This window comes from Protopterus annectens, chromosome 16.part0, assembly GCF_019279795.1.
Source record: "Protopterus annectens isolate FY-2018-M chromosome 16.part0, PAN1.0, whole genome shotgun sequence".
Classification (NCBI taxonomy): Eukaryota; Metazoa; Chordata; order Ceratodontiformes; family Protopteridae; genus Protopterus; species Protopterus annectens.
Window position 1 is genome coordinate 138,005,694 of NC_056750.1, and position 24,360 is coordinate 138,030,053.

General features: G+C 43.3%; 1 protein-coding gene across 1 annotated transcript in view; it reads left to right on the forward strand.

Moving 5' to 3' along the window:
• The window catches only part of PIP4P1 (phosphatidylinositol-4,5-bisphosphate 4-phosphatase 1), a 530,596-nt gene that overhangs the window by 398,522 nt on the left and 107,714 nt on the right, over positions 1 to 24,360 (forward strand). Inside the window, exons 3-4 of the mRNA XM_044057994.1 lie at positions 10,848 to 10,954; positions 24,075 to 24,180. Coding sequence (XP_043913929.1) covers positions 10,848 to 10,954; positions 24,075 to 24,180 — 213 coding nt within the window. The remainder of the gene's footprint in view (positions 1 to 10,847; positions 10,955 to 24,074; positions 24,181 to 24,360) is intronic.

Genomic DNA, 24,360 nt, shown 5'->3' on the forward strand with positions numbered 1-24,360 from the left:
CTTTCTTGGGAGGTGGTTGGAAATGCAAACATAGTAACTCCTGGATATAGTTCTTACCACTCATTGATGAGACATGATGTCTTCCTCCAGGGAAGGACAGTTGGGCAAGCCTCAGGGGTGCTGGAAGGGCTTCTCAGCAGGCCGCCTTTGCCCCTAGGTGATGTCGACCATTGAAACCTCTCCCCTGTCCCCTAGAAGAGTAATCCTTTTCTGCATCCTGAAAGGAAGACTACGACTTATGGAACCACATCCTCTTGCTCCCTCATTGGGTCTTGGAAAAGGACCTCTGGGGAGTAGAGAATTTGATCCCTTTGGCCGACAGTATCTTCCCTTCTTGCTCACTGCGGGTCAAAGTTTTCTTGACACTTGGTCCAAAGAGGGCTGAACCATCAAAGGGGGCATTGGTGAATGACTCTTTAAAGGCCTCCTCAAACCTGTATAACCAAAGCCTGGCATGATGCATATTGGCAGAGACTGTGCCTGCCGCCCATGAGGAACCCTCAGCAGCATTGGATATCAACCTCATGGATGAATTAGCGATGGCTGTAAGAGATGCCAGCTTGGGAGAAACAGTCCACAGGCATGGACTCAGAGGGAAGTGGTAAGCTCCTTTATCAAGTCCTTCTGAAGACAAGTGAAATGTGTCAGTTAGTTTAATGCTCGCAGGTTAAAGGAAGCAGAAGTGAACATCAGCTTTCCGAATCTGTCCAATGCTCTTGATTCACAATTGGGAGGATGGACAGATGAACTCTGTTTCGCCAACTCTTTCTTGGTGGCGGCATCCACCACAATCGCATCAAGTGGGACAGCCTTGGACCAAAAGACCTTGTCTGATGGAGGGCTCAGAAACTTGTCTGCTTCTTAGGTACTGGCTCCACTGTATTGGGTTCCTTCCAAGCCCTGCTGGTGATAAGGTTGATCAAGGTGTCAGCGGGGAGGGACACCCAAGAGGTAGATGGGCCAATACCGAAAGCCTCCAGAAACATGGCCTGCTCAGACACACTGACCTTGGCCTTCAGAATCTCCAGTATGTCCCCAAAGGGATACATCATTGGGCGGTGACCTTGGGGACCTGCCTCCCCTCATTGATATCCATGTCCTCAAGGTAACTTGCCCTAGAGTCTAGCTCGGATGGGCTGACCAGGAGCAGGATGAGAAGGTCTGTCCAAATCCTGGGGCTGAGATGGAGCACGTCGAGCAGGGGAGGCTACTCTGGTAGCAGAGAGAGATCTTTTCCACTGCTCAGAAAGTGGAGGGACTTGACGAAGCCCCATCCCTCGCTGATAACACCACAACAGAGGAAGGAGCAGACCCCGCCAGTACCTCCAACCCTCTGGAACAGACCAATCCGGAGCTATTGAGAGCCTAAGCAATGAGGGCAGAGAGCAGTTCGACAAGCCCGGACCCAACCCAACCCCCACGGACTCTGGAGTGTCAACCCAGACCGGTGGACCCGCCTGTCCCAGGGGAAAGGGAATAGAACTGGCCATAGACTGTGATGGGGAAGGAAAAAAAGACGTCCCAGAAACCCCCACCACCACCACAAGATGTACCAGCTCCCTAAGTCCAATCGCTTTGTGGTCGAACAAGGAGAAGGTAGGCGAGGAGTGGGAGAAGGCTCCCAAAACCAAAAGCCCCAACTTGATTTGGGCCTTCAGGAAGGACCACATCTTCCTGTCCATGTCAGATGGAAGGATGTTCCTCAAGGATCGGGAAGAAATGGAGGACCTAGCCGGAGACCCGTGTCCTGACCCTAAGGATCTTCTCCGATAGTCTGGAGAACGGGCCCTGCAAGGAGGGGTAAGCAAGTGATCCCCTCCTGAAAGATCCAAAGGAAAACCATCCACAACAATAGGATCCCTCACAGGTCTCTAATCCAACCGTATCAGATCTGAGGAAACATAAGGATCCAAGGAAGGAACTCTCAAAACCTTTGGATCCGAAAGGATCAGTTCTGTGACAAGTTTGGTCTTGCTCAAATCCAAAGGCTTTGATCCGGAAGCCTTGGATCTGGAAGGCAACTAAAGAATCCTTGGATCCAAAGACCTGGAACCGGAGGCCTTGGATCCAGGTGTCTATTCTCTAGAGGTTCTCTGATCTGAGACCCTCGGATCCGACACTGCTAAGAATGGAGTCAAATCTGGGATCCGACAGCCTAGTTTTCAGAAGGAGCCTCCCCTGAGGAGGAAAAAGGGGAACCCTTTCTTTTATGGCCAGAGGGCCCTGACTTTGTCCAAGTTTCCTTGACCAAGGGGACCCCCTGAATCAAGCCTTTTGACAGCAACTTATTCCAGCAGTTGACCAGAGCTTGGAGGTTGAATGCGGTGCAAATGCCATATTCAACCTCCAGATGGCCGGCACCGAGACAGTAGAGGCGCTCCTTGTGCGAGTCAGGAACAGGCATTTTCCGACCGCACGAGGAGCATCTCTTTAAACCAAAAGGTTTCTCTGACATGGAGGAAGGAAAGGGCAACTGATACCACAAGAAGAGCCCAAACAGGCACAAAGGCCAAAAAACACTGAGATCCGTCGAAACCAAAATCACACCAACAGGCACAAGAGATAGCGAGAAAACCAAAAATACCAGTAAATGTGACGAAAGGAATAAACAGATATTCCACTACGCTAACTAACCCTTGAAAAAAGGGAGCCAAAAACCAAATGAACCAGTGGTAGGGGAGGGGAATATGGAACACTAACAAACTATTTAAGACAGAACTCTAATAAGATAAAGCAAGAAAGAAGGAAAACCCCAAAAACAAAACCTACTTGTCAGAAACCTGGATAAACCTGAGGAACTGAGTAATCTGCATCGGGATGGTACACACGGCAAATGAGATCTGAGGGGTTAGAGGGCAGCAGTGCATTATGGGAGGGGAGGAGCTTGAGCTAAGGTGTTGGGTGTTGTCTAAGTGTGCCGGCTCGGATCCGATGTTGGATCCTATACCCATACATGATGAGTGGTGTCTAGGATAACATCAGATTTGTTGTTAATAGGATCATACAGTAAACATAATGAAATCGTTAAGGAGTGTCACATGTAACCTGCAATCTGATGTTGTTAATCTTTTTTCCATTCATCACTGATTAGTTCGGTACCACATCGGCCTAATACCAAGCTCGTGCCAGCCAAAAAGCTCTCGTGCTAAGCTATTACTCATAGTGCCCTTCTCCCTGACCTGTGATCGAGTTTACCCAGTTTTAGTAAAGCAGAGGCCACATCTGCACAAATGCCCTGACTCACCACTTGGACCCAAAGTATCCCCCAGGAGCCTTTGGAGGGGGAAGGAGGGTGGGAAGAAATGAATGAAAGAAGATCAACAACACAGTTGGAACGTTATGGTAAGACGTAACTTCTTTATCTGCTGTTGTTAATCTTCTTTCCATTCATCACTGATGAGACAGAATCCCCAGCTACCTTGTGTTCCTTGGAACTTATGGAAGAACGTTCCTGAGCACCACTGAGCCAAAGGCAGCTCTCCCTCTGGAGACCACATCCAGTTTGTAATGAATAATAAAAGTGTGGGGGTTAGCCCATGTGGCTGCTGCACAAATATCATCCATAGAGTTTCTCGCATGGAAGGCTACAGACGTTGCCATAGATCTGGCAGAGTGGGCTTTAACATTCTGTGGTATAGGTTTTTTTGCAAGTGAATGGATGCAGCATATGCAGTCCCTTAGCCATTTTGATAGTGACCCTGGAGACAGAATTTCCCATTCAAGGTCCAGAGAAGGAAATGAAAAGTCGGTCAGTTTTATGTATTGATTTGGTTCTGTCTAAATAAAATCTCAGTTGCCTGTGTACATCCAAAGAACGTAGACAGTATTCCCCTTTATTAGTAAAATTTGAGAAAAATACTGGCAAATCAGTGGTCTGATTGATGGAAAAATCTGAAATAACTTTGGTGAGAAAAGATGGGTTTGTCCAGAGTGATACTCTGTCCTTCCGGAAGATTCAATAAGGCCTTTTAATGCATAATGCCTGAAGCTCTGAAATTTGTCTGTCTGACATGATGGCTACCAGGAAAAGGGACTTCCAAGATAAAAATGTGAGGTCACACTTCGCTGCAGGTTCAAAAGGGGGTTGAGTTAAGGATTGAAGAACTAACGTGAGGTTCCATGGCTCTATAGGTTGTCTGATTGGAGGCCTAATGTGGGAGAGGCCTTTAAGAAAGGTTTTGCATAACCGTAGCGAGATGAGGGGAGAACTATCCACCCCATCATGAAAGTTAGAGAAAGCCGCTAGATGTACTCGTATGGTAGAAGCTGCAGCTCCATCTTCGAAGAATTTTGACAGATGTTGTGAAATTGCTATAACTAGAGCCGAGTATGAATCTAGCCTCATTTTGTTAGACCAAACAGAGAACCTCTTCCATTTGTCTAGATATAGTCTTCTGGTGGATGGTTTGTGAGAGGCCAGGATAATGGCACATACAGGTGAGGGAAGGTTATTCTGCCTGGTGATTAATGAAAGTGGAGAAACCAAGCTGTCAGCTTGAAACTGGATAGGTTCAGATGACTCAACCCTTGGGGGTGAGAAATGAGGTCTGGAAAAGGGTCCAGAATCCACAGTCGATATAATAGATGAGGCCGAAGGAAAGGGAACCAAACCTGTCAAGGCCAAAAGAGGGCTATGACGCTCACATTGTATTTCAACCGAATAGCTTTCTTTATGAATTGGGAAATCAGAGGGATGGGGTTTAGGCATATAGCAGTCCCGTGGGCCAATCGTGAATCAGAGCATCCCTCGGGGACTCCCCCTGTGGGGGGAATAGGGCAAAATAGCTGCTGCATTTGTTGTTTATCGGGGAGGCGAATAGGTCGCAGCAAGGCTGGCCCGAACAGCCGAAAATCTTTGCTACTACGTCGGGGTTGAGGGATCACTCGTGTGGCAGGAGAATCCATCTGCTCAGCTTGTCTGCAGTCATGTTGGAATTCCCAGGGATATGCATTGCTATCAGAAAACAGTTGGAAGCTATCGCCCACTGCCAAATTCTCATGGCCTCTCGACACAGTGGGTAGGACTTGGTTCCTCCTTGCTTGTTGATATACCAGACTACTGACATGTTGTCTGATTGAATTGTGATCATTCTAGAAGGAGGAACAGATTCGAATGCTTGCAAATCTAACAGCATCGCTCTCAGTTCTAGAACGCTGATATGCAGGTTGGCCCCCAAAGTGGAACATGCGCCTTGGACTGTCTTCCCCTGGAAATGCCCCCCCACCCTATCAAGGAAGCACCTGTGGTCAAAATGGCCTTAGGTTGGGGGATGGAATGGGCGGCTCCAAGGTTCTGTGTCTGTCTTTATCCACCAAAGAAGGTCCTGCTTGGTTATCTGAATTTGAAAGCATAGAGGGTGGTAATTCGGAAACTGTTGAGATAGCAGAAGCCATTGAAGTATTCGCATATGTAGTTTCGCAAGAGGCACTATTGGTATGGAAGCTGTCATGGATCCTAGAACCTGAAGAACCTCCCTTGCTGAGGCTTTGTTTTGACAGAGTATCACCGGGAGTTGGAGCCTCAATCTCTGAAGTCTGTGAGCTGGGAGAGACACCAGACAAGAACAGGTGTCGAAGATCGCATCAATGAATTCTATGTTCCGAGTTGGAGCAAGGTTTGATTTCTCCCAGTTTATCGTTATCCCCAAAAACCTCGCCAGGGAAAAAGTGTATTGCAGGGTTGTTACCAGAAGATGCTTGGTGGGGGCAGTAAGGAGCCAATCATCCAAATATGGAAACACCCAGAATCCTTATAGCCTCAAGTGAGCTGCGACCACTGCCTTGCACTTTGTGAACACTCTGGGGGCTCTAGAGAGTCCGAACGGCAGGGCATGAAATTGGTAGTGATTGACCCGTAGCCGGAAGCGAAGTAGACTCCTGGAGCATTTGCCATTTTGATGTGGTAATATGTGTCCCGCAGATCTCTCGAGCACATCCAATCACCTTCCCTTAGAAAAGGGAGAAAGGACTGAACCGTGACCATCTGGAATTTCGTTTGGGCAGCAGACTTATTCAGATTGCTGAGGTCCAGAAGTGACATCTACATTTGAGCTGTTGGATTCCTTTGTCTGTGGTACCTTTATTGCTTTTGGTTTTAAGTCTTTTTCTTTGGTACCAGTTTAAGTGTTGGTTTTTATTATTTGCTAACTTTAATTATATCTATTAAAGACTACATTATGCTTGCAAACACTTTTTCATGTAAAAACAAAAGCTTGTTTCATACTGTTTTATAAATAATTGTAAAAATTGCTTCTGAAACCAAGACTTAATTTGCAGAGCTAATTCATAATTACTTACCCACTCTAACCCGGTATAATTACAAGTTGGAACCCAAAGTGACATAAGTGCCTCTTACCTGCCCGTTAATGGTAACACCATAAATACAGCTTTGTATGCTTATTCTTCTGCTGTTGGAAGTAAACTTTAAAACTTTTTTTTTAATGCAGCAAACTGAACTTTTCTTTTCACACAAAATAGTGTTTGTGTGCATAAAGGTGCAATGGAACACCTTTTTGTGTGAAAAAAGTTAATTTCAGATATGTTCTCCTACACTCCGAGATCAAGTTTAAATGTGTCCAATTCCATGGATAACATAAAATCATAGATTACGTGTAGTTCTCAGACTGTGTACAATATATGACATTTCATGAATTTTACAGTTACGTGATCAGCTAAGTACATTAACTGTTAAGATGTTGGCTAGTTTGCGGAGTATGGCTTCATTAATGTGCTGTTGTGTATTATTGCTGTTGAAATGTCATGTCCGTCCATCCATCTTCAACCCCTTTTCCTGTTTTGCACATGGGGTCGAGTTGTCACTTCAACAATGACAAGCCAAGGTTTACACTGCTGGGTGGCTAGCCCTGCCAATGTAGTTCATCTATATTACTCACTAACACACACACACACACACACACACACACACACACACACACACACACACACACACACACACACACACACTTGCACCTGCGGCCAATTTAGAGTGTGCAGTCCGCCTACTGCATGTTTTTGGAATGTGGAAGGAAACCAGAGCACCCAGAGGATAACCATGAGACTGCAGTGAGGACATCCAAACTCCACACAGAAAGCATCCCAGCTGAGAATTGAACCGGAGACCCTCTTGCTGTGAGGCATCAACACTAACTGCTGCACCATCACGGCCGCTGTATCATTTTGTGTTAATTGTGGTGACTATTAATCTCGATTTCTTCCTTTAAAATATTGAGTTACTTTGCAGTAGTTAGTACCTTGCAATAAAACTAAATGAATATTGGATACTAGTCAGCAAGATTCCCCAGTCCTGTATAGCAGGCTGCCTATCAGATAGCCTCAGTGATCATTCCCCAACATTCCTACTCAAAAAACACCTACACCAAGTTAAACCGGTCCTCTACCGTCAGATACATAAAAAACTACACTTTAACCCAATCACATTCATCTCATCCCTCAAAGAATGTAACTGGCACCCTCTAAATTACCTCAACCTGGATGACGCTGTCCAATTTTTCAATACAACCTTCCTAAGCATCTTAAATAACCATGCCCCCCATAAGACTTACCAGAACCAAAGCCCAACCCTCCCCATGGCTACAGAAAACCACTAGGTCAGAAATGAAAAACCGAGATAAAGCCTGGGAACACTGCCGCAAAACCTAAACCCGCTCAGCTAGACAGAAATTCCTAGAACTACGTAATAGAGTCAAAAAGCTAATAAAGGAGGACAAAATCCAATACTACCAGTCTGCCCTCAACTCCTCCCAACACAACCCCAAACAATTCTGGACCTCCATAAACTCCATCCTCCACCCAGGTAAAATCAATACCGCTACACCTAACATTCCTCACTCCTCAGAAAATATTGCTACCTCATTCAACAAACACTTCACACAAACCGTACTATCACTAAGTAGACAACACAACCCCCCCCCTACACCCCACACCTTCACCCAGTAATCTCCCCACACTGTTCTCATTTTCTCCCATTCCTACCTCCAACATAAGAAAACTCTTAACTAAACTTAAACCCACAAAGTTAGCAGCAGACAACCTCTAAAGTGAATTCCTACAAATTGCAGCTGACGCCCTAGCCTACCCAGTATCCATCTTGATTAACCGATCTCTGTCAGAATGCTACATCCCTACACTATGGAAAATATCACACATCATTCCCCTTCACAAAGGTGGCCCCTCCACAGAAATAACTAACTACCACCCCATAGAGATTCTATGTCCACTCTCCAAAATACTAGAGAGATGCATTCACTCTCAAATCTCAGACTACCTCCTTACTAACAACCTCCTTTCTAATACTCAACATGGTTTCCGACCAAACCATAGCACCACCACTGCCTTACTCTCTTTTACTAACACTATCCTTCACCATAAAAACAATGGCCACCTCTCCTCTGCTACTTTCCTAGACCTATCTAAAGCATTTGACATGGTCCCACACAAACAACTCCTCTCTGTACTCAATAACTTATCCTTCTCACAATCAGTCACCAACTGGTTTCAAAGTTACCTGTCTGACTGCCAGCAATCTGTTGTATGACAAAATGACATATCTCCCCAACTACCTGTCTCTGTTGGTGTTCCCCAAGGATCCATCCTTGGACCCCTACTCTTCTCTATTTTCACCAGTAATCTAGCCTCTACCACCAAACATGGCACACTCATACAATATGTAGATGAGTCAACCATCATTTGCTCCGCCCAGTCCCTACCCGAACTGCAAAAGGTCACAAAGCATGCCTTTTCCTCTGTTGAAACTTGGCTATCTGATGCCCAGTAATACTCAACCCAAACAAAACTAAACTCATCTTCGAACCCACCAAACATACTCAAAACAACTCTCACTTTAACATCACAGCAAAAGAGAACACCACTATCCACCCAACAGATCACATCAAATTGCTAGGAGTTGAAATAGACAACAATCTCAGATTTGACATTCACATATCCATGACCATAAACAAAGTCAACCAAAAACTAGGTGCCTTATACAGAAATAAGCAACTCCTCACCAAAGCAGCTAGGATTTCAGTTGTAAATTCCCACCTTATCTCCACCCTACTTTATGCCTCTTCAATATTTACCAACTTAAGGCAATGCGATCTAAATAAACTTGAGACCTGCTGCAACAAAATCGCCTAATTCGCCATCAGGGCATCCTACCACAGTCACCACTGTCTCTCACTTACTGAACTAGGCTGGCTAGAACTCCCTCACCTCCTTCAATGGTATCAACTCACAGTCGCCCACAAACTGGTTAACCGTCCTCTAAAGGTCCCATTCCCTCCAATATCTACTCCAACCCTATCTCACCACCAGACCACTATGATCCAGCAACAAAAATCAATTACAGGTTACTAGAGCCAATAACACTGCTGGAGAAGCACTATTCTCCAGCGCTATAGCCAAGTTATGGACCCCCCCACCCCACAATAACCTCTCTACCATCATGCACCCACTTCAAAGCTTTACTTAAAGCGCACCTAAAACATGCTGGCTATGCCCTTGTAACTCTCCCCTCTAACATTTCCCACTCCATCTACTGTCTACCTCTCTTCCACCCCACAAACTACCTTTGATTACAGCAAGCTCTGATACTTCCATGCCTATCTACTTATTATATGGCAGTAACTTCTTATTGTAACAGTTGTTAATATCTGCTGTGACTTCATGGATAGAACAGATGCTAGTTATCTATTGAATGTACTATGTTCTTCATCTGTAACTATGTTTGTAATATTTTAATTGCTAGGATTCTTACTCTGTAACTATGTCTGTAATATTTTAATTTGTGGAGCTTTTCTCCCCGGGCCTCTGCTGAAAATGGACCTGCGTCCAGTCGGACATTCCCGGTCAACAAATGTAAATAAATAACTAAATAAGTCATATATTCTGCATAAATATATCATTTGTTTGACTGGTCTAAGTTTCTCAAAAAGGAATACCAGCAAGGGATTACCCAAATCTATTGTTTTGGATGTTAAACTAATCTTGTCAATGCATTTATTTAGTCAGAGCTGAGGGTCTTAAGTGTCACTTGTCTGGCTGAATTTATAAGATATTCCATACAGAGGTGTGACAGAACAAAAATAACATTGTAGTTCCTACTACTATTTAAATTGAGCAATGAGGATATTGGATGGTAAACAGTAATTCTGTTGTTTTTTTTTTCTGACTGTCTCAACAGCTTTTTGTAAGCTCCAGAAATTAAGAATTCTGTTCTTGCCACTTTTAAGCCTGTACATATCTTCATATTTTCAGTAAAAATCCAACCACAGAAATGTAAATAACAGGATGGTGTAGCAAAAAAGGAAATGGCATGAAATCCCTAAAGTGAACATGAGTCAAGTCCATCATGTGGGAATTCTGGACCTGTGCCAGTCAGAGCTATTATTGCAACAAACTGTCAGTAAGCCCTGAGCAGCATACATTAATGTGTGAGAGAGAGATGCATTAAAATAAACTGACAGACTTTATTTTTTTATATAGGAAACAGTAAAAGGACAGCTTTAAATGTAGTTTGACTCCTTTGGGTGCTGTCTGTGTAACCCTTTTTCAGTAACAATGTTTGTTTTTGGTCAGAATTGCTAAAAATATTGAAGTTTCTGATTTCTGGCATGTGTTTTACAGGGTCCACTTAATCACCTTCTTTGGTGTGTGTGTGAGCGTGTCTGTGTGTGTGTCTGTGTGCGTGTGTGTGTGTGCATGTGTGTGTGCATGTCTGTGTTCATATCAACATGTAGTAAAACACATGTGAAGAATGAAATGTTTATGCAGTACGGTACCAAACCTATTACCCTGCCAGTAAGGAATCTTTGTATTTTGCTTTCCAGCCCATCAAGAACGCTCCCCCTGGAAAAAAATATGTCCGGTGTCCTTGTAACTGTCTTCTCATCTGCAAAGTGACATCTCAGAGAATTGCTTGTCCGAGGCCGTATTGGTGAGTGGGCTTGGCGTCCTAGAACGATTTATCTGTGTCCGAGCTTGTGGGCCTCAAGTATAACTCAGGCTCACAGTTGAAGTGTCAGTAAGCTTTAGCCTTATCCTTGCATCCACTGATGTTTTCTGTTAAGTATCTTTGAAGGTATAATTTACGGGATGTGGTCACTTTTTTATCAGAACAGAAAAGAGAAAAGCATGTAAAAATTTAAAAGGTTTGAAAATTAAACTGTGCATTTGAATGCTTAAAAAGAAGGTGCTGAAAATTGCTTGGAACAGTGGCGAAAGATTGCCTTGAACACTTAGGATGGACAGAAAGCTTTCCCTAAATATGTTGGGAAGAGATACAGAAGAGAAGTCATAGTAGCAGGAGTGTGATGACTGCAGATAAAGAAGGGGTAAGGCAAGATCTTCTGAGTATCTTGCATGTTGATTTAGAAGTGTCAGTAGAAAGTATTAGCATCAGCAGAAAATCCTAGCATGTGATAGCAGAGTAATAGTTGAGGGACACAAGTGGTTAGAGTAAAACTTCTAATTATGCGGATGTGGAATGTGAGTGATGAAATTCAGATCCAGCTAGTGTTAAAATGCATATCTAAAATGTTAACACATGTTTTTTGTGTAGGAACAAACTAAATGCAGAAGGATAGTAACCCATGAATACTCCAGTTCCCTATTAATTAAGCAAACGTTTAATGTAGCGAACGCTGTTTAATCGACAGCTAAATGTCGAAACGGCAAAATCCTGAAGACACGAACAGCAAATTTTTTCTTTTTCTTTTTTTTTTTCCCAGGGGGAAAAAAATCACTGGGCCATTTTCGGGACTTTGCCGTTTCTTCCACTGTGGTCTGATCTCAAGAGTTGGTGTGTTTTAAGTAGGAGGGTGTAGAGGCACAGCTCCCCACATGAGGGGATGAAGCCCCCCATTTTATTTTGTGTTTGGGTTTATTTCCTTTTTTTTTTGTGTGTGTGTGTGGACCAGCGATTTTTTTTTCCCCTGGGAAAAAAATCACTGTTCTGTTTGTTCGGAATTTTGTTTTTTGTTTTTTTGGGGTCGATTATACAGCGTTCGCTATTTTAAGTGTTCGCTGTTATAATATAAACCCGAATATGCCTACTGACTGAGAAGGAGTGAGACTTGTCAGCTCTTGTGCCTTCAGTGGTTGGCCTGAGCTTACATCGTTTGAGAAGCACTTAACTGAGATAGAAACATACGTGTGCATTAAGCTTCTAGTTTGGTTTGCAGAAAGGTTGGTGACAAATCAGAAATTTGAATCGGCTGTTGTGTAATTTAATTTTTTTCAGTAGTTCTCTTTAGGTATATGTTACAGATTCCAGTTCCAAATTTATTGGTTAGCCTGAGTCCTGTGTATAGCGAAGACTTAACATTAGAGTCCTGAATGACCGATACTGATCACGTTGACAAGTTTTTACAAATTGACATCAGTGTCTCTCTTGTCTGTGTGCAGTCAGGATGTAATAAAGTTATAGTTATTCCAAGGCCACTGAGTCTCATGACCGTTCTGTTCTTGCCAGGACCCTCCCTTAGGCTTGCATATCCATTCTCCAGGAAGGCCATACTGGTCAGTCCTGGAGTAAATTTGTGGATGCCCATCCAGTCATCTAGTTTATGTGGGAGTCACACTGCGTAACATTCAGGTGAGCTTTATTTCAGGGGTTTGGGAGTTGCTGTATTATAAGCTTGTCCCTCCACCATGTTCTGTTTATCTGTTGGTAAAGATTTAGGTTACTGCTTCTAGTATTGGTGGAGATGTTGGACTTGCAGAGAAACAGGAGGTCAAGGACATTCGGGCCTCTAGTGGCTCATTAAGTGAGACAGATATTCTCTCAAAGTGTGTAAGACACTGAATAAAGGAATAAAGCTTCTAGACCGTCTTGGTAGCTCAGGAAATTTAGGTATATGATATTTTTGGAAAAGAGCCTGGGGGGGGGGGGGGTTCTTTCTAATTATTCAGTATGTTTAGTGAGATAAGTCTCAAAGTGAACATTGTGCTCTATAATTGACCTGATTAATGCTGATTATAAAGGAGTGATTGCCTCTTTAGACAATGATGGTATTCATTTGGTGATTAGCTGGGCTTAATTAAAGGATTTCCGGACAAGTGTCGTAACGCGGTTGTCAAAAGAGAGGTAGCTATCAACCCAAGTTCTTGGGTCCTGAATAATGTTTTCATTTTGTAGAGGCGTTTTGCCTAGACAGAAAGATGAGGGAGGGGGTATTGTATCAAATGTGATGATGATGCCTAACGTTTTGTTTGAGCATATTTTTGTACACCAAGAGATTAGTAGGGAGAGATCATTCTGGAGTGTTTGGGTGTCACCGAGCAACTTAACAACAGCACCTAATTTGCAATCATCTGTAAACTTTGTTAGCCAGAGGTCTTAAATCACTGCTTGGAGGTCTGAGAAGTAAGTGCCAAAAAGGAAATTCTCAGTACTGTGCTCTGAGGGATACTGCTGTTCACCCTCAAATTTTCTAATGAGGCAACTGCAGTTTGTACTGTCTGGATACTTTCTTTTAGCCAGTTTTGTATCCATCTTGCCACGTATGGGTCACATTTTAAAGCTGTTATCTTTTGCACTGTGTCAACATGGAGAATGGTGTCAAAGGCTTTGGCCAGATCATGATACAGCTTGTACTGCATGACTACTGTCTACCGCCTCCATAACCCGGATCTACCTGTCACAAAGCCAAAACGACTGGGGGTCAATTCTAATGATTTAATGATTTATCAAGCTGGTTACAGTACATGCCATAGCTCTGCAGTTGAGCTTGTAAGGCTGATAGGTCTGTAATTACCTACATCAATTTTAAGGCCGCCATTTTTGGAGGAGCATCACAACTGCTGTGTTCCACTCCTCGGGGAAAAAACAGTAGCTAAACTTAAGTAAACCACTTTGAGTGTGTCTGCAAGGTGAGTACCATTATTAGCTGAAGTAACCAAGTATATATTCAGGGTCCATGGGGGAAGTATCTGTTAGTCTTGGTTAGCACTTTCAGTAAATGTTCTTTAGATAGAAGGGATTCGGATATTTCTTGGCTTTGAATAAAAGTCTCAGGAGAATTTGTTTGTGTGGATATTGGCAATGTCAGTTGTGTTAGAATAGGAGGCTCCCTTATGAGTATGTTCCGAGTACTATAGGGTATTGTTTCTTAGTTTCCAATATAGTAAAGAGGGATGTATAATTATATTTGGCTTCAGATGCCAGACTAAGTGCATGAGCTCCTTTAGTGGACCTAATGTGTTCTTCATTTTTCTGTAATGCTTTTGATATTATCCTTGAGAAGAAAGGTTTTGGATTTACCAAATAATTTAAAGAGTTTTGTTGTGTAATTTATCTACACTAGTGTTTGTACTTGGTTCTGGTATTGACTAGTAGCTCTATGCACTTTTCTAAGTGGGTGTAGAATTCCTTAGTGAAGCTTGTTGAGTTAAGGTCAGGGAAGGTGCAGACATAAGTGATTTTGATATTTCATCACGTAATAGGTTGAGGTTGGCATGTTTTGTAGTCCTTATGTTTAGTCATATACAACAAGAGAATTGGGTAATGCACTGCTGCATTCTGTTTTTGGTAATATTTTAATGTGTTGTAGATGTGGGAAAACACTGCAAACGTATCTGTACTGCCTCATTCAGCTTCCTATGGTACCAATTTTTGTCTTTTGTATTCCATTGCAAATCAGCCATCTTAGGGTAGAAGGATGCAATATTTATGTGTACTGCTATTACATAAGGTGTACCATGAATAGGTTCATGGATCATTACTAGACTAATGACCATGGAGGGCCTTTGTAAGCCTAACCATGTTTCCCAGATGCATTGGACAGGTTAAGATACCACTCATTTTATAAGGGGTGTAGCTTGGGCAACAGCGGCCGAGCATTTATCAGCTTCCTCTTTCTAATAGAAACATAGATGCCAGACCAGGGATAAACTTGATTCCCCGTCCAATGGTCTAAGTTGTGCTTTAATAAGTCCAGGACGAACTCTGCTTCACATGCATTGGAAGCCTGCCCCAGAGAGGGGGTTAATATCTTAGACATATACCTGATCTGCCAACATATCTTATGTTGTCTGAGGTTTAGGTCCTTAGACCAGGTATTTCTGATGCTGTTTGTTTTGCTGTTTGTTTTGCGGATGTGCAACATGTCCATCAGGGCAGCTTTAGAGGATGCTTTGTAGGCCAAACGTAGCTCTGTCAGCAGTGTGTAGAAGACCGACTATAAGGATAGGGCTTTGAAGCAGTTCACATAGGACATGTTGTCTACACCATTCTTTTTGTGAGGAACCTTTGTGGACTTTCTAGTTTTTGCAGATTGCTGATCAAGTATATACTGAAGAGGGCATTGTACTCTGATTGGTCTAATGAGGGCAGAGTGCAACAGAATAATGACATAGTGGGACCTGGATGCCATACCCTTACAAGTCACACAACATAGAATTATTTCCTTACTTCAGTAGATACATGATGGTCAAAGGCCAAGTCACTGTCTACATGCGTTCATAAATCCCTGACTGCAGGGTCTATTCTTGGGGGGGGAGTAATTATCAGTGTAGTAATTTACAAAGGCAGCTGTCCTCCTGAAAGTTGCTATTCATTTCTTGGTACTGAGTTTTAGATCATGACTCTGACACCAGTCTGTGCAGGCCTTTCTGGAGGATTTGTATATTTGAAGATTCTTAGACAATTGCAAACTAGGAAGAGTCAATGAAATTGGTCAGCAAGGATGTTACACTCAGGGGAAGTGCAGTGTCCTCCCATGTTGGTGAGGACTAGTTCAAGGATGTTTGCACATGTAGAGGGTGTACAGACTAGCTAGTCCAGGGCAGTTGTATTGACAAAGTCCAGGAATCTTTGGGCCTGCATACTTTTGGTAATCTAAATATTCCCAGTTTATACTGGGGTTGTTGAAGTTTCCAATGAGTATAGTGTTAGGTTGACTGAAGAGTGACTCCAGTTCATTTAAGTAAGGGTCTGGGTTTCCGGGGTCATAGATTGGGACCTGTAACGTGCAAGGATATTGTGTGGGACTTTGGTTTGGCGAGTTATACTTGAAGAAGCTGAACTGTGTCATACTGCTTGACCAGCTTTGAGGTGTGCTTTACTGGGGTTTTTTTTTTTGGTCCCTTCAGACCTTATCTTTACTGGCCCCGCTCCCAGTGGCCCATGTCCATGCTGGGTCTACCAGTTATTTTCTAATCCCCTGACTTACTCCAGTATTGCTGGGGCTGGTTGTGGATCCTAAGAGCACCCTGGGGATCAGATCATCTGTGCTTCTGCCTGTTGTGTTTTTTTTTTTTTTTTCATGTCCTGCCTACTTCCTTACCCTACCCCCACTCTTGATTTTTATCTGAGGGCAACTCCACTCTTTGGACCATGCCACCCCTTGGGAAGTATATCATAGTTTCCTCCCACGTAGGATGGGCACGCTCATCCCTTCCCTGACCCTCCTTCAGTTGCCAAAGCTGCTTACTGAACCTGGGGTATAGTCAGGGCTTTATCCCTCTATGCCACCACAGCGGCTAAGGTTAATTTATTTTTGATGTAAATTGAGACACCTCTGAATTTTGTCTCTACCTGTGCAGTAGCTGTTCTAAATGTGTGGAAGACATTATAGCTCTGCACTGCTAGGCTGCACATGTTTGGGTAACCACACAAACATCTATGCTGTCCAGAATGAGAAGTGCTTTCAGAGAGTGGGCTTTTCTGTTAGACGCTCATGGCATTGAGCAGTAACACATTTAGGTTTATCCTGGATTGATTTAGCTATGTCAGATGGTTTATCAGGTTGGCAGTGCCTAAAAAGGGCACAATGGTGGTGGACAGAATTTGAGCCAATATTCCAAAGTGGGGAGGGGGCAGCTGCTGACCATCTCTGGTGAAGTTTGATGGTTTGTCAACCGTTATCATTCCAGGCTGACAAATATTGTATCCCCTTTGAATAATACCAAACATGAAGCCAATTATTAAAGTCAGTTGACTTCTGTTTTGTATTGTGGCATCTTCTCTAGAGAAGGTGGCCTGGGACACACAGTCCCGAGAGCTCCATCATGTATCGCTTCATATAGTCCAAGGAATTAAGTCTCTCTGGACCCATTTCAAGGTCTATTCTTAGTGTTTTTAATGTCTCTATGTTGTCAGATAAGAAAAGAAATAATAGTTTTGACTGAATTGTACCATAAGGAAAAGGATTGGAGTTTATCAGTTTGTGGGATTATTGCTGCTGGAAAAATCATGCCACGTATTTATCTCTCTTTATTTTCATTGTCATAACATATGATAAAATATGAAATATGTATTTATTTTTTTCTCTCACATTCACTAAAATATTTTTTGTTTTGTGCATTTGGTAAGCAAAAAAAAAATGAAACTTGTTCACCAGATACGTATAGGAAGTGAAAATTTTCACAAATAAATTACGAGACATTACATGCAGTGGAATCCTTTGAGTCTCGGTGCAGTGATGCAACAGTTCCTTTATTTTCTTAAATTTTAATAGTGGTTCTTTAGAAATGAGCAGTTTGTCAGTTTTAACTTAGTAGCACCATCACTCCAGACATGTAGTTTGCTGGTGTGGGGGATGGAGCTTAGCAAAACAGTGTCATGTCTGTAAAGGATGATTTGGATTGGGAGCATTTCTTTATTTACACTTTATTCACTGGGTTAGTTCCACTAGGCCAGTGGCCTCCTTTCAGGGGAGACCCAACGTGGTACTCATACTGACCAGAATAAATTTGGCCAGGGTAATCTCTTTGACGAGTGCTTCTGAGATCTTTTACATCCACCTGAGCTACCATCAACTCAGGCAGCTGGAGCCTCTGTCTAACATTTAATCCAAAGGACGGCACATTCCCTAGTGCTGCTGCGCAGTCTCTATACTGGAAAATTAATTTATGCACCTGGTGTGGGAATAGAACCAACAGCCTCTTGCACTAAAGGTGAGCTTGCTACCTGTTGAGTTACTGAGACTGCATCTCAATTTAGTTAAGGAGAACTTGTATAGATAGAAGACAGAGCAGTGACTGAAGGACAGCCCTCTTCCCTGAAACACCCGAAAATAATACTGAAAGGGGAAGAGAGTACAACACTACCCTTATTCCATCCCTGCTTCCTGGTCAGCCCTAACAAAGGGGTGTTTGTGCCTAGTAGTTCTTAGTACCAAACAAACTGTGAGAGAGACACACACACTGGTAAGCAGTCTTGCCCCCCCCCCCCACATGTAATGGTTGATGTTCATCGTGTTTCACTGTTGCAGTCATTACATTTGGATAATCTGCTGGCAGGTTGCCCTCAGTCGGCCTGATTAACAAAGTCTTGGGTCCTGCGTTGGTTGCTCTCTTCTTCCATGATGTCAGGTCGTCAGGGGTATAAAACATGCAGCTGACGCCATTACATCAGTCTTTCTTGCCGCGTGGTGCCCGAAGCAGAAGCAGTTCGCAAGTGCCGGTCAGCCGACTCCTGAAATTTTCATTTGTGAGTTTCAGAACCGAAGTCTTCAACTAAAAGCTAAGTACCCCGTTGGGGAAACTTTTTCTTGTTCCTTACCGATGTCAGTAAAGGTTAATAATTGTATTACTTGTGGGAAGCAAATACCTCATAAGTACTTTCATTTGTACTGTATTCCTTGCCTAGGCCCTGACAACGACGTACCTTGCTGTTGGTTTTGTGCTTTATTTAATCAGCGCACTATCCGTCGTTGGTACATTTTTGCTTCAAAATATTTTGGTTCACGGCTTAATTATCCAGAAATGACGTCGGTTAGCCACCCGACTACCGGAATACTGAAAAAATGCAAAGAAAGACAGACAGGCCGTTGAGGTCCAAAACTGCCGATGACGCTTCTCCTAAGCCAGTCGCCAGTTCGCTGGTACTCAGTGAGGCGCTTTCGCAGCTCCTGATACCCGCTACTTCTGATTCGCAGGCCTCTAATGAGACCCATTCAGAGTCTGGTATGCCGCAAGATACTTCACATATGGAACCCGTGGATGTCTCTACCTTGGATGGGTCCGGAGCTGCTGAGCAGGCACCGGCTTCTGAGAGTGTATTCAGGCCTACAGACTTGCATATGAAACAGACTCCAACTTCAGTGTTAAGGCCTAAATCTCGATCTATGTCTAAAAAAACGACCCCCAGGCCACATATATTCAGGCCCCTCTGCCTAAAAAGCAAATGATAATAATGGCTGAAAATTTAATTACTCTTATCAGGGGTAGTCACCCCCCCCTCCCTCCAAGAGGCCTAGGATTGAATATGACTATGAATCTTCTGATCAGGATTCTGTTTCTTCTGACTGTTCTAATCATCTGGATTTGTCCATACCTACTTATGAGGACTCTGATGCAGAGGATTCCATTCCCTCTGCTTCTCCGCCTGAGGATTTCTCTTTTGGGGAAACTTTACATACCTTAAGGGAGCATTTCCAGTGGGAAAGTCGGGATTTCTCTGAATCCAAAAAGAGGCTTAGGGATTTCCTTCTTCTTCCTCAGCATAGGCCTTTGGCTATACCTCCTGTATTAGATGTTGATGTGTTTTCGGAATCCAGTATGACCCCTGATTCCTTGCCTCCAGCCCCTAGCAAACCAGACAGGTACTACAGGGTTCATGACTCCCACAAATTCCTATTTAAGAATCCTGTTGTGGACCCTGAAACTATTTCTCAGGGGACCAAGGGCATTAAGGCTTCTACTGCTAAAAATCCTATCCCTTCTGATAGGGACTCCAGGGCGCTGGATAGATGGGGTAAAAAGGTTTACACTTCTGCAACCTTAGCAATCAGGGCTTTAAACTGTCAATTTCATATGCCAAAATATCAACAGCATAGACTGCTTAAACAGAAAATGATGTTGATTTCTGACTGTGTGGAGAATAACCATTTGCAGGGTTTATTGCATTCAGCTGAACAAGTTGGCAAACATACTTTGCAATGTGGTTTTGATTCTTTAGAGACCTCTTGTAGAGCTGCTGTTACTGGGTCTGTGCTTAGAAGGCATGCTTGGCTTAAGGAGCAGTCTCTGCCTGATCATGTTAAAGAAAAACCTTTGGATGCTCCTTTACAGCAGGACTGCCTATTTGGCAATAAGGCTGAAGAAGTTCTAAAAAAGATGGAAGATAAAGCTAAATCTATGCAAACTGTGAAAGATTTTTTACAATTGCAACCTCCTAGATTTAGTAGGCATTGGCCTACTAAGAACTGGTCCTTTCCAGCTCCTTCCAGAGCCACTACGGCCAAACCCAGACATTCCAAATGCACCAGGTTTCAGTCCCAAGGGACTTTCAGAACAAAGCAATGGGGTGCTTCCACTTCCAAATCTGGAAACAACAAGGCACCACCCTATGGTAAACCGTCTCAATGACTTTCCTTTGAAATTACCAAGCACTTGCCTCTTAGCCACCCCTATGGGGGGAAAACTGGATCTTCATTCAAGAAACTGGCAACTTATAACTCAGGACAAATGGGTTTTAAACATAGTGTCCCAGGGATACAGATTTCATTTCCACACGCTGCCAACTCCAAACGGGTGGCCAGACCTGCCCCCAAAGCAGTGGGCAGAGGCTCAGAAACAAGTACTTTCCCTCTTAAACATGGGGGCTATTCAACTAGTACCAGAAGAGGAAAAAGGGACAAGGTTTCTATTCCAGACTTTTCCTGGTACCCAGAAAATACAAATCATGGCGTCCAGTTATGGAACTGTTTACTCTAAACACCTTTCTGGACATTCCAAAATTCAAGATGCTGACTCTTCACCAGTTACTTCCTGTGCTAGGCAAGGATGCCTGGTTGGCAACTCTAGATTTAAAAGAAGCTTACTTGCATGTCCCAATCAGGGAATCTTGCAGAAGATTCCTACGCTTCAAAGCAGGCTGTATGCATTATCAGTTCTGTGCGCTGCCCTTTGGTTTGTCTACTGCGCCCAGGGTATTCACTAAGTGCCTGGCTCCAGTAATTGCATTTTGCAGGCAAAGAAATATTCAGATATATCCATACGTGGACTATTGTCTAATTCAGACAGAAAACCAGGCCATTCTTCTAAAACGTCTGGTGTTTGTAAAAAGACTTCTAGCCTGTCTAGGGTACACCACAAACGAAAAGAAATCTCAATTGATACCCTCTCAAATGATTGCATTCCTGGGTGCAAGTTTGAATACAACTGTCCAGATGGCTTCCTTTACGCCAGAAAAGCAAATTCATTTGGTGACTTACTTCAAACAGGTGGCCACAAAAAACCTGCTATGTGCAAGGCAAATACTGCAAGCCTTGGGGTTCATGGCCTCCTGCATTCTTCTAATTCCATATGCAAGACTGCATATGAGGAAACTTCAGTGGTACTTAAAAAGTTTATGGAGTCAACATTGTCACAGCCTGGAAACAATGATTCCTATCATACCTTGCCTGCACCTAGAGTTCCTATGGTGGGCAGAGGCCTGCCACCAAAACAAGGGACTGCCATTCACACCACCCCCTGCCACCCAAACCCTAATAACAGACGCATCAGACTATGCATGGGGGGCTCATCTGGCAGGGAAGTGTATTCAGGGCAAATGGAGCCCAAATCAAATGCACCTTCATATCAATCAAAAAGAAATGTTAGCTGTACAGAATGCACTGACAGCCTTTAAGGACTACCTTCATCCAGGACAATTACTGATAAAGATGAACAACACCACGGTTATGTGGTACATATACAAGCAGGGGGGTACACATTCTTACCCCCTCTGCAGACTAGCCATGGCATTGTGGAACACGGCCTTGAGCTAACAAGTACAACTACAAGCTCAATTCCTGCCAGGAAAGCAGAATGTTCTGGCAGACGAGCTAAGCAGAAATGTCAAAGACCCTCACGAATGGAAACTGGAGCCAAGGATTTTCAACATGTTGACACGCAAATGGGAGAGCCCAGACATAGATCTTTTTGCCTCACTCCAGAACTACCAGTTGGACAAATTTTGTACAAGAACTCACCACAAAACAGCCTGGAAAGTGGATGCTTTGTCCTTCAGCTGGAAAAAACTATCAGTCTATGCCTTTCCCCCTCTGCCTTTGCTCTCCAAAGTTCTACTAAAAGTCAAACAGGACAAACCAAAAATGATTTTGATTGCTCCAGACTGGCCTCGCCAACACTGGTACCCTTTCCTGCGCAGTGTGTCACACATTTCTCCGTGCCACCTGCCTCGGGCACCTTCCTTACTGTCTCAGCAGGAGAACCAAATTCTGCACCCTCAGCTCCAAACATTGAATCTTGCAACTTGGCTACTCACATAAATTCCCCCTTAGCATCCCTCAGCAAATCTGTGATGGATGTCATTTTGGAGGCGAGAAGACCTAGTACTAGAAAATCTTATGCAGATAAATGGAAAAGATTCTCTGCCTTGAATCAATCTCAAGGGATGAGCACAGCAGTGCCCAATTTACCTCAAATTTTGCAATACTTAACTGAGATGCTTCACAAGGGCCTGTCTTTTTCTACTATAAAAATCCATGCCTCAGCCATTTCAGCTCATTACAACACAGACAACCCCCCCTTCTCTCATCCTCTTCTGGAGCAGTATCTCAGAGGGGCCAAAAACTTGAGACCACCCAGGAGAGCTCTAACCCCTGCCTGGGACCTTAACTTTGTATTGGAGAAACTCACTCTACCTCCTTTCGAGCCAGCTGCAACTGCAGACTTAAAATTTATTTCCTGGAAAACAGCCTTCCTTTTAGCAATCACTTCAGCTAGAAGGATATCTGAATTACAGGCCCTTATGGCAGTTGAGCCTTTCATCATCTTTCATGCGGACAAGGTGTCACTCAGGACCAATCCATCATTCATGCCCAAGGTGGTATCCAATGTGGCTCTTAATCAGTCCATTCATTTGCCAACTTTCTTTCCCAATCCACAAAACAAGGGAGAGTGTATTCTGCATTCACTGGATGTGCACAGACAGCTTAGATTCTACTTGGACAGGAGTAAATCTCAAAGAAAATCTGAACAACTGCTGGTAGCATTTGCTGCAGGGGCAGAGGGGAAGGCTATTTCAACGCAAACTATTTCTAAATGGATAAGCCATTGTATTCATTTCTGTTATAAGCACCATGGAAATGCTATCCCTCAGGGGATCAGATCTCATTCCACCAGGTCTGCATCTACTTCAGCAGCCTTTCTCAGAGGTGTTCCTACCAGGGATATTCTAGAAGCTGCTACCTGGAGTTCAGTGCATACTTTCACCAAGCATTATCACTTACCAGTTTTCTCTAAATCCAGAGCTGGCTTTGCCACTGCTGTTTTGCAGGGCCTTACAGCTGTTCCTAATGCTGTGTAGATCCATCCTCCAAACCTTAGCTTTGGGAATCTACCCAAATGTAATGACTGCAACAGTGAAACACGAAGAACATAATACAGTTGTGTACATTTAACATAAATGTAGCTGTCAGAGTGTATTCACTGTTGCAGTCCTGGTTACCCTCCCTCCAGCCCCCTGTTTTTCTGTTATTATACCTCTTCTTTCTTTTATTATGCTTAAAAGCCTTTTTGGTGTATTTGCTTTTGTTTGGAGGTATATTTTTGTGTTTCTAATTATATATATTTATATATATCTTGCTCCCCATTTGGGGGGCACCTGACACCTGGGGTAAGAAAAACTGATGTAATGGCGTCGGCTGCATGTTTTATACTCCTGACGTCATGGAAGAAGAGACAGCAACCGACGCAGGACCCAAGCCTTTGTTAATCAGGCCAACTGAGGGCAACCTGCCAGCAGATTACCCAAATGTAATGACTGCAACAGTGAATACACTCGAACATCTATATTTTTTGGTAAGTGTACACAACTGTACTTTTTGATTGCTTTCTTTCTGTAATGATGAAGCTCCTTAAATTGGTGCACAGTTTCACCACCCCAGACTTTCCATTTTCACCAACCACTGTTGGTCATTGTCAAAGTTGAATCACCAGCGTTACTTATGAAATCTTATCCACTTAAACAGTACAGACATGTGGCTCCAATGCTGTGAGAGTGTATATAGTGGTAGTTTGTTGTTTACTGTAAACATGCTTAGTTGTTTTTTTAGGTATTATGTTGCAATGTCATAAAAAAATCGTTTCTGTTCATTTTGCAGTAAAAGAATTATTAATCTAGGTCCAGTCCATCCGGGTCCTGCCAGTCCAGAACCTCAGCCTGTGGGAGCCCGTGTCATCTGTGGCCATTGTAATACTGCTTTCCTGGTAAGTTGATCGGCAGAGGAAGCCAATCTCTAAAGAGGAGAATAGTTTGTTTGTTTCAAGTAAAATACATTTGTGGCATGAGTGTGATAAACATTTTTCTCATAGCCGTTAGAGAGGATGCACCATAAAACGTTTCACTGCATAAGAAAAGATGTTGACAAAACATTGTTTCTGTGATGT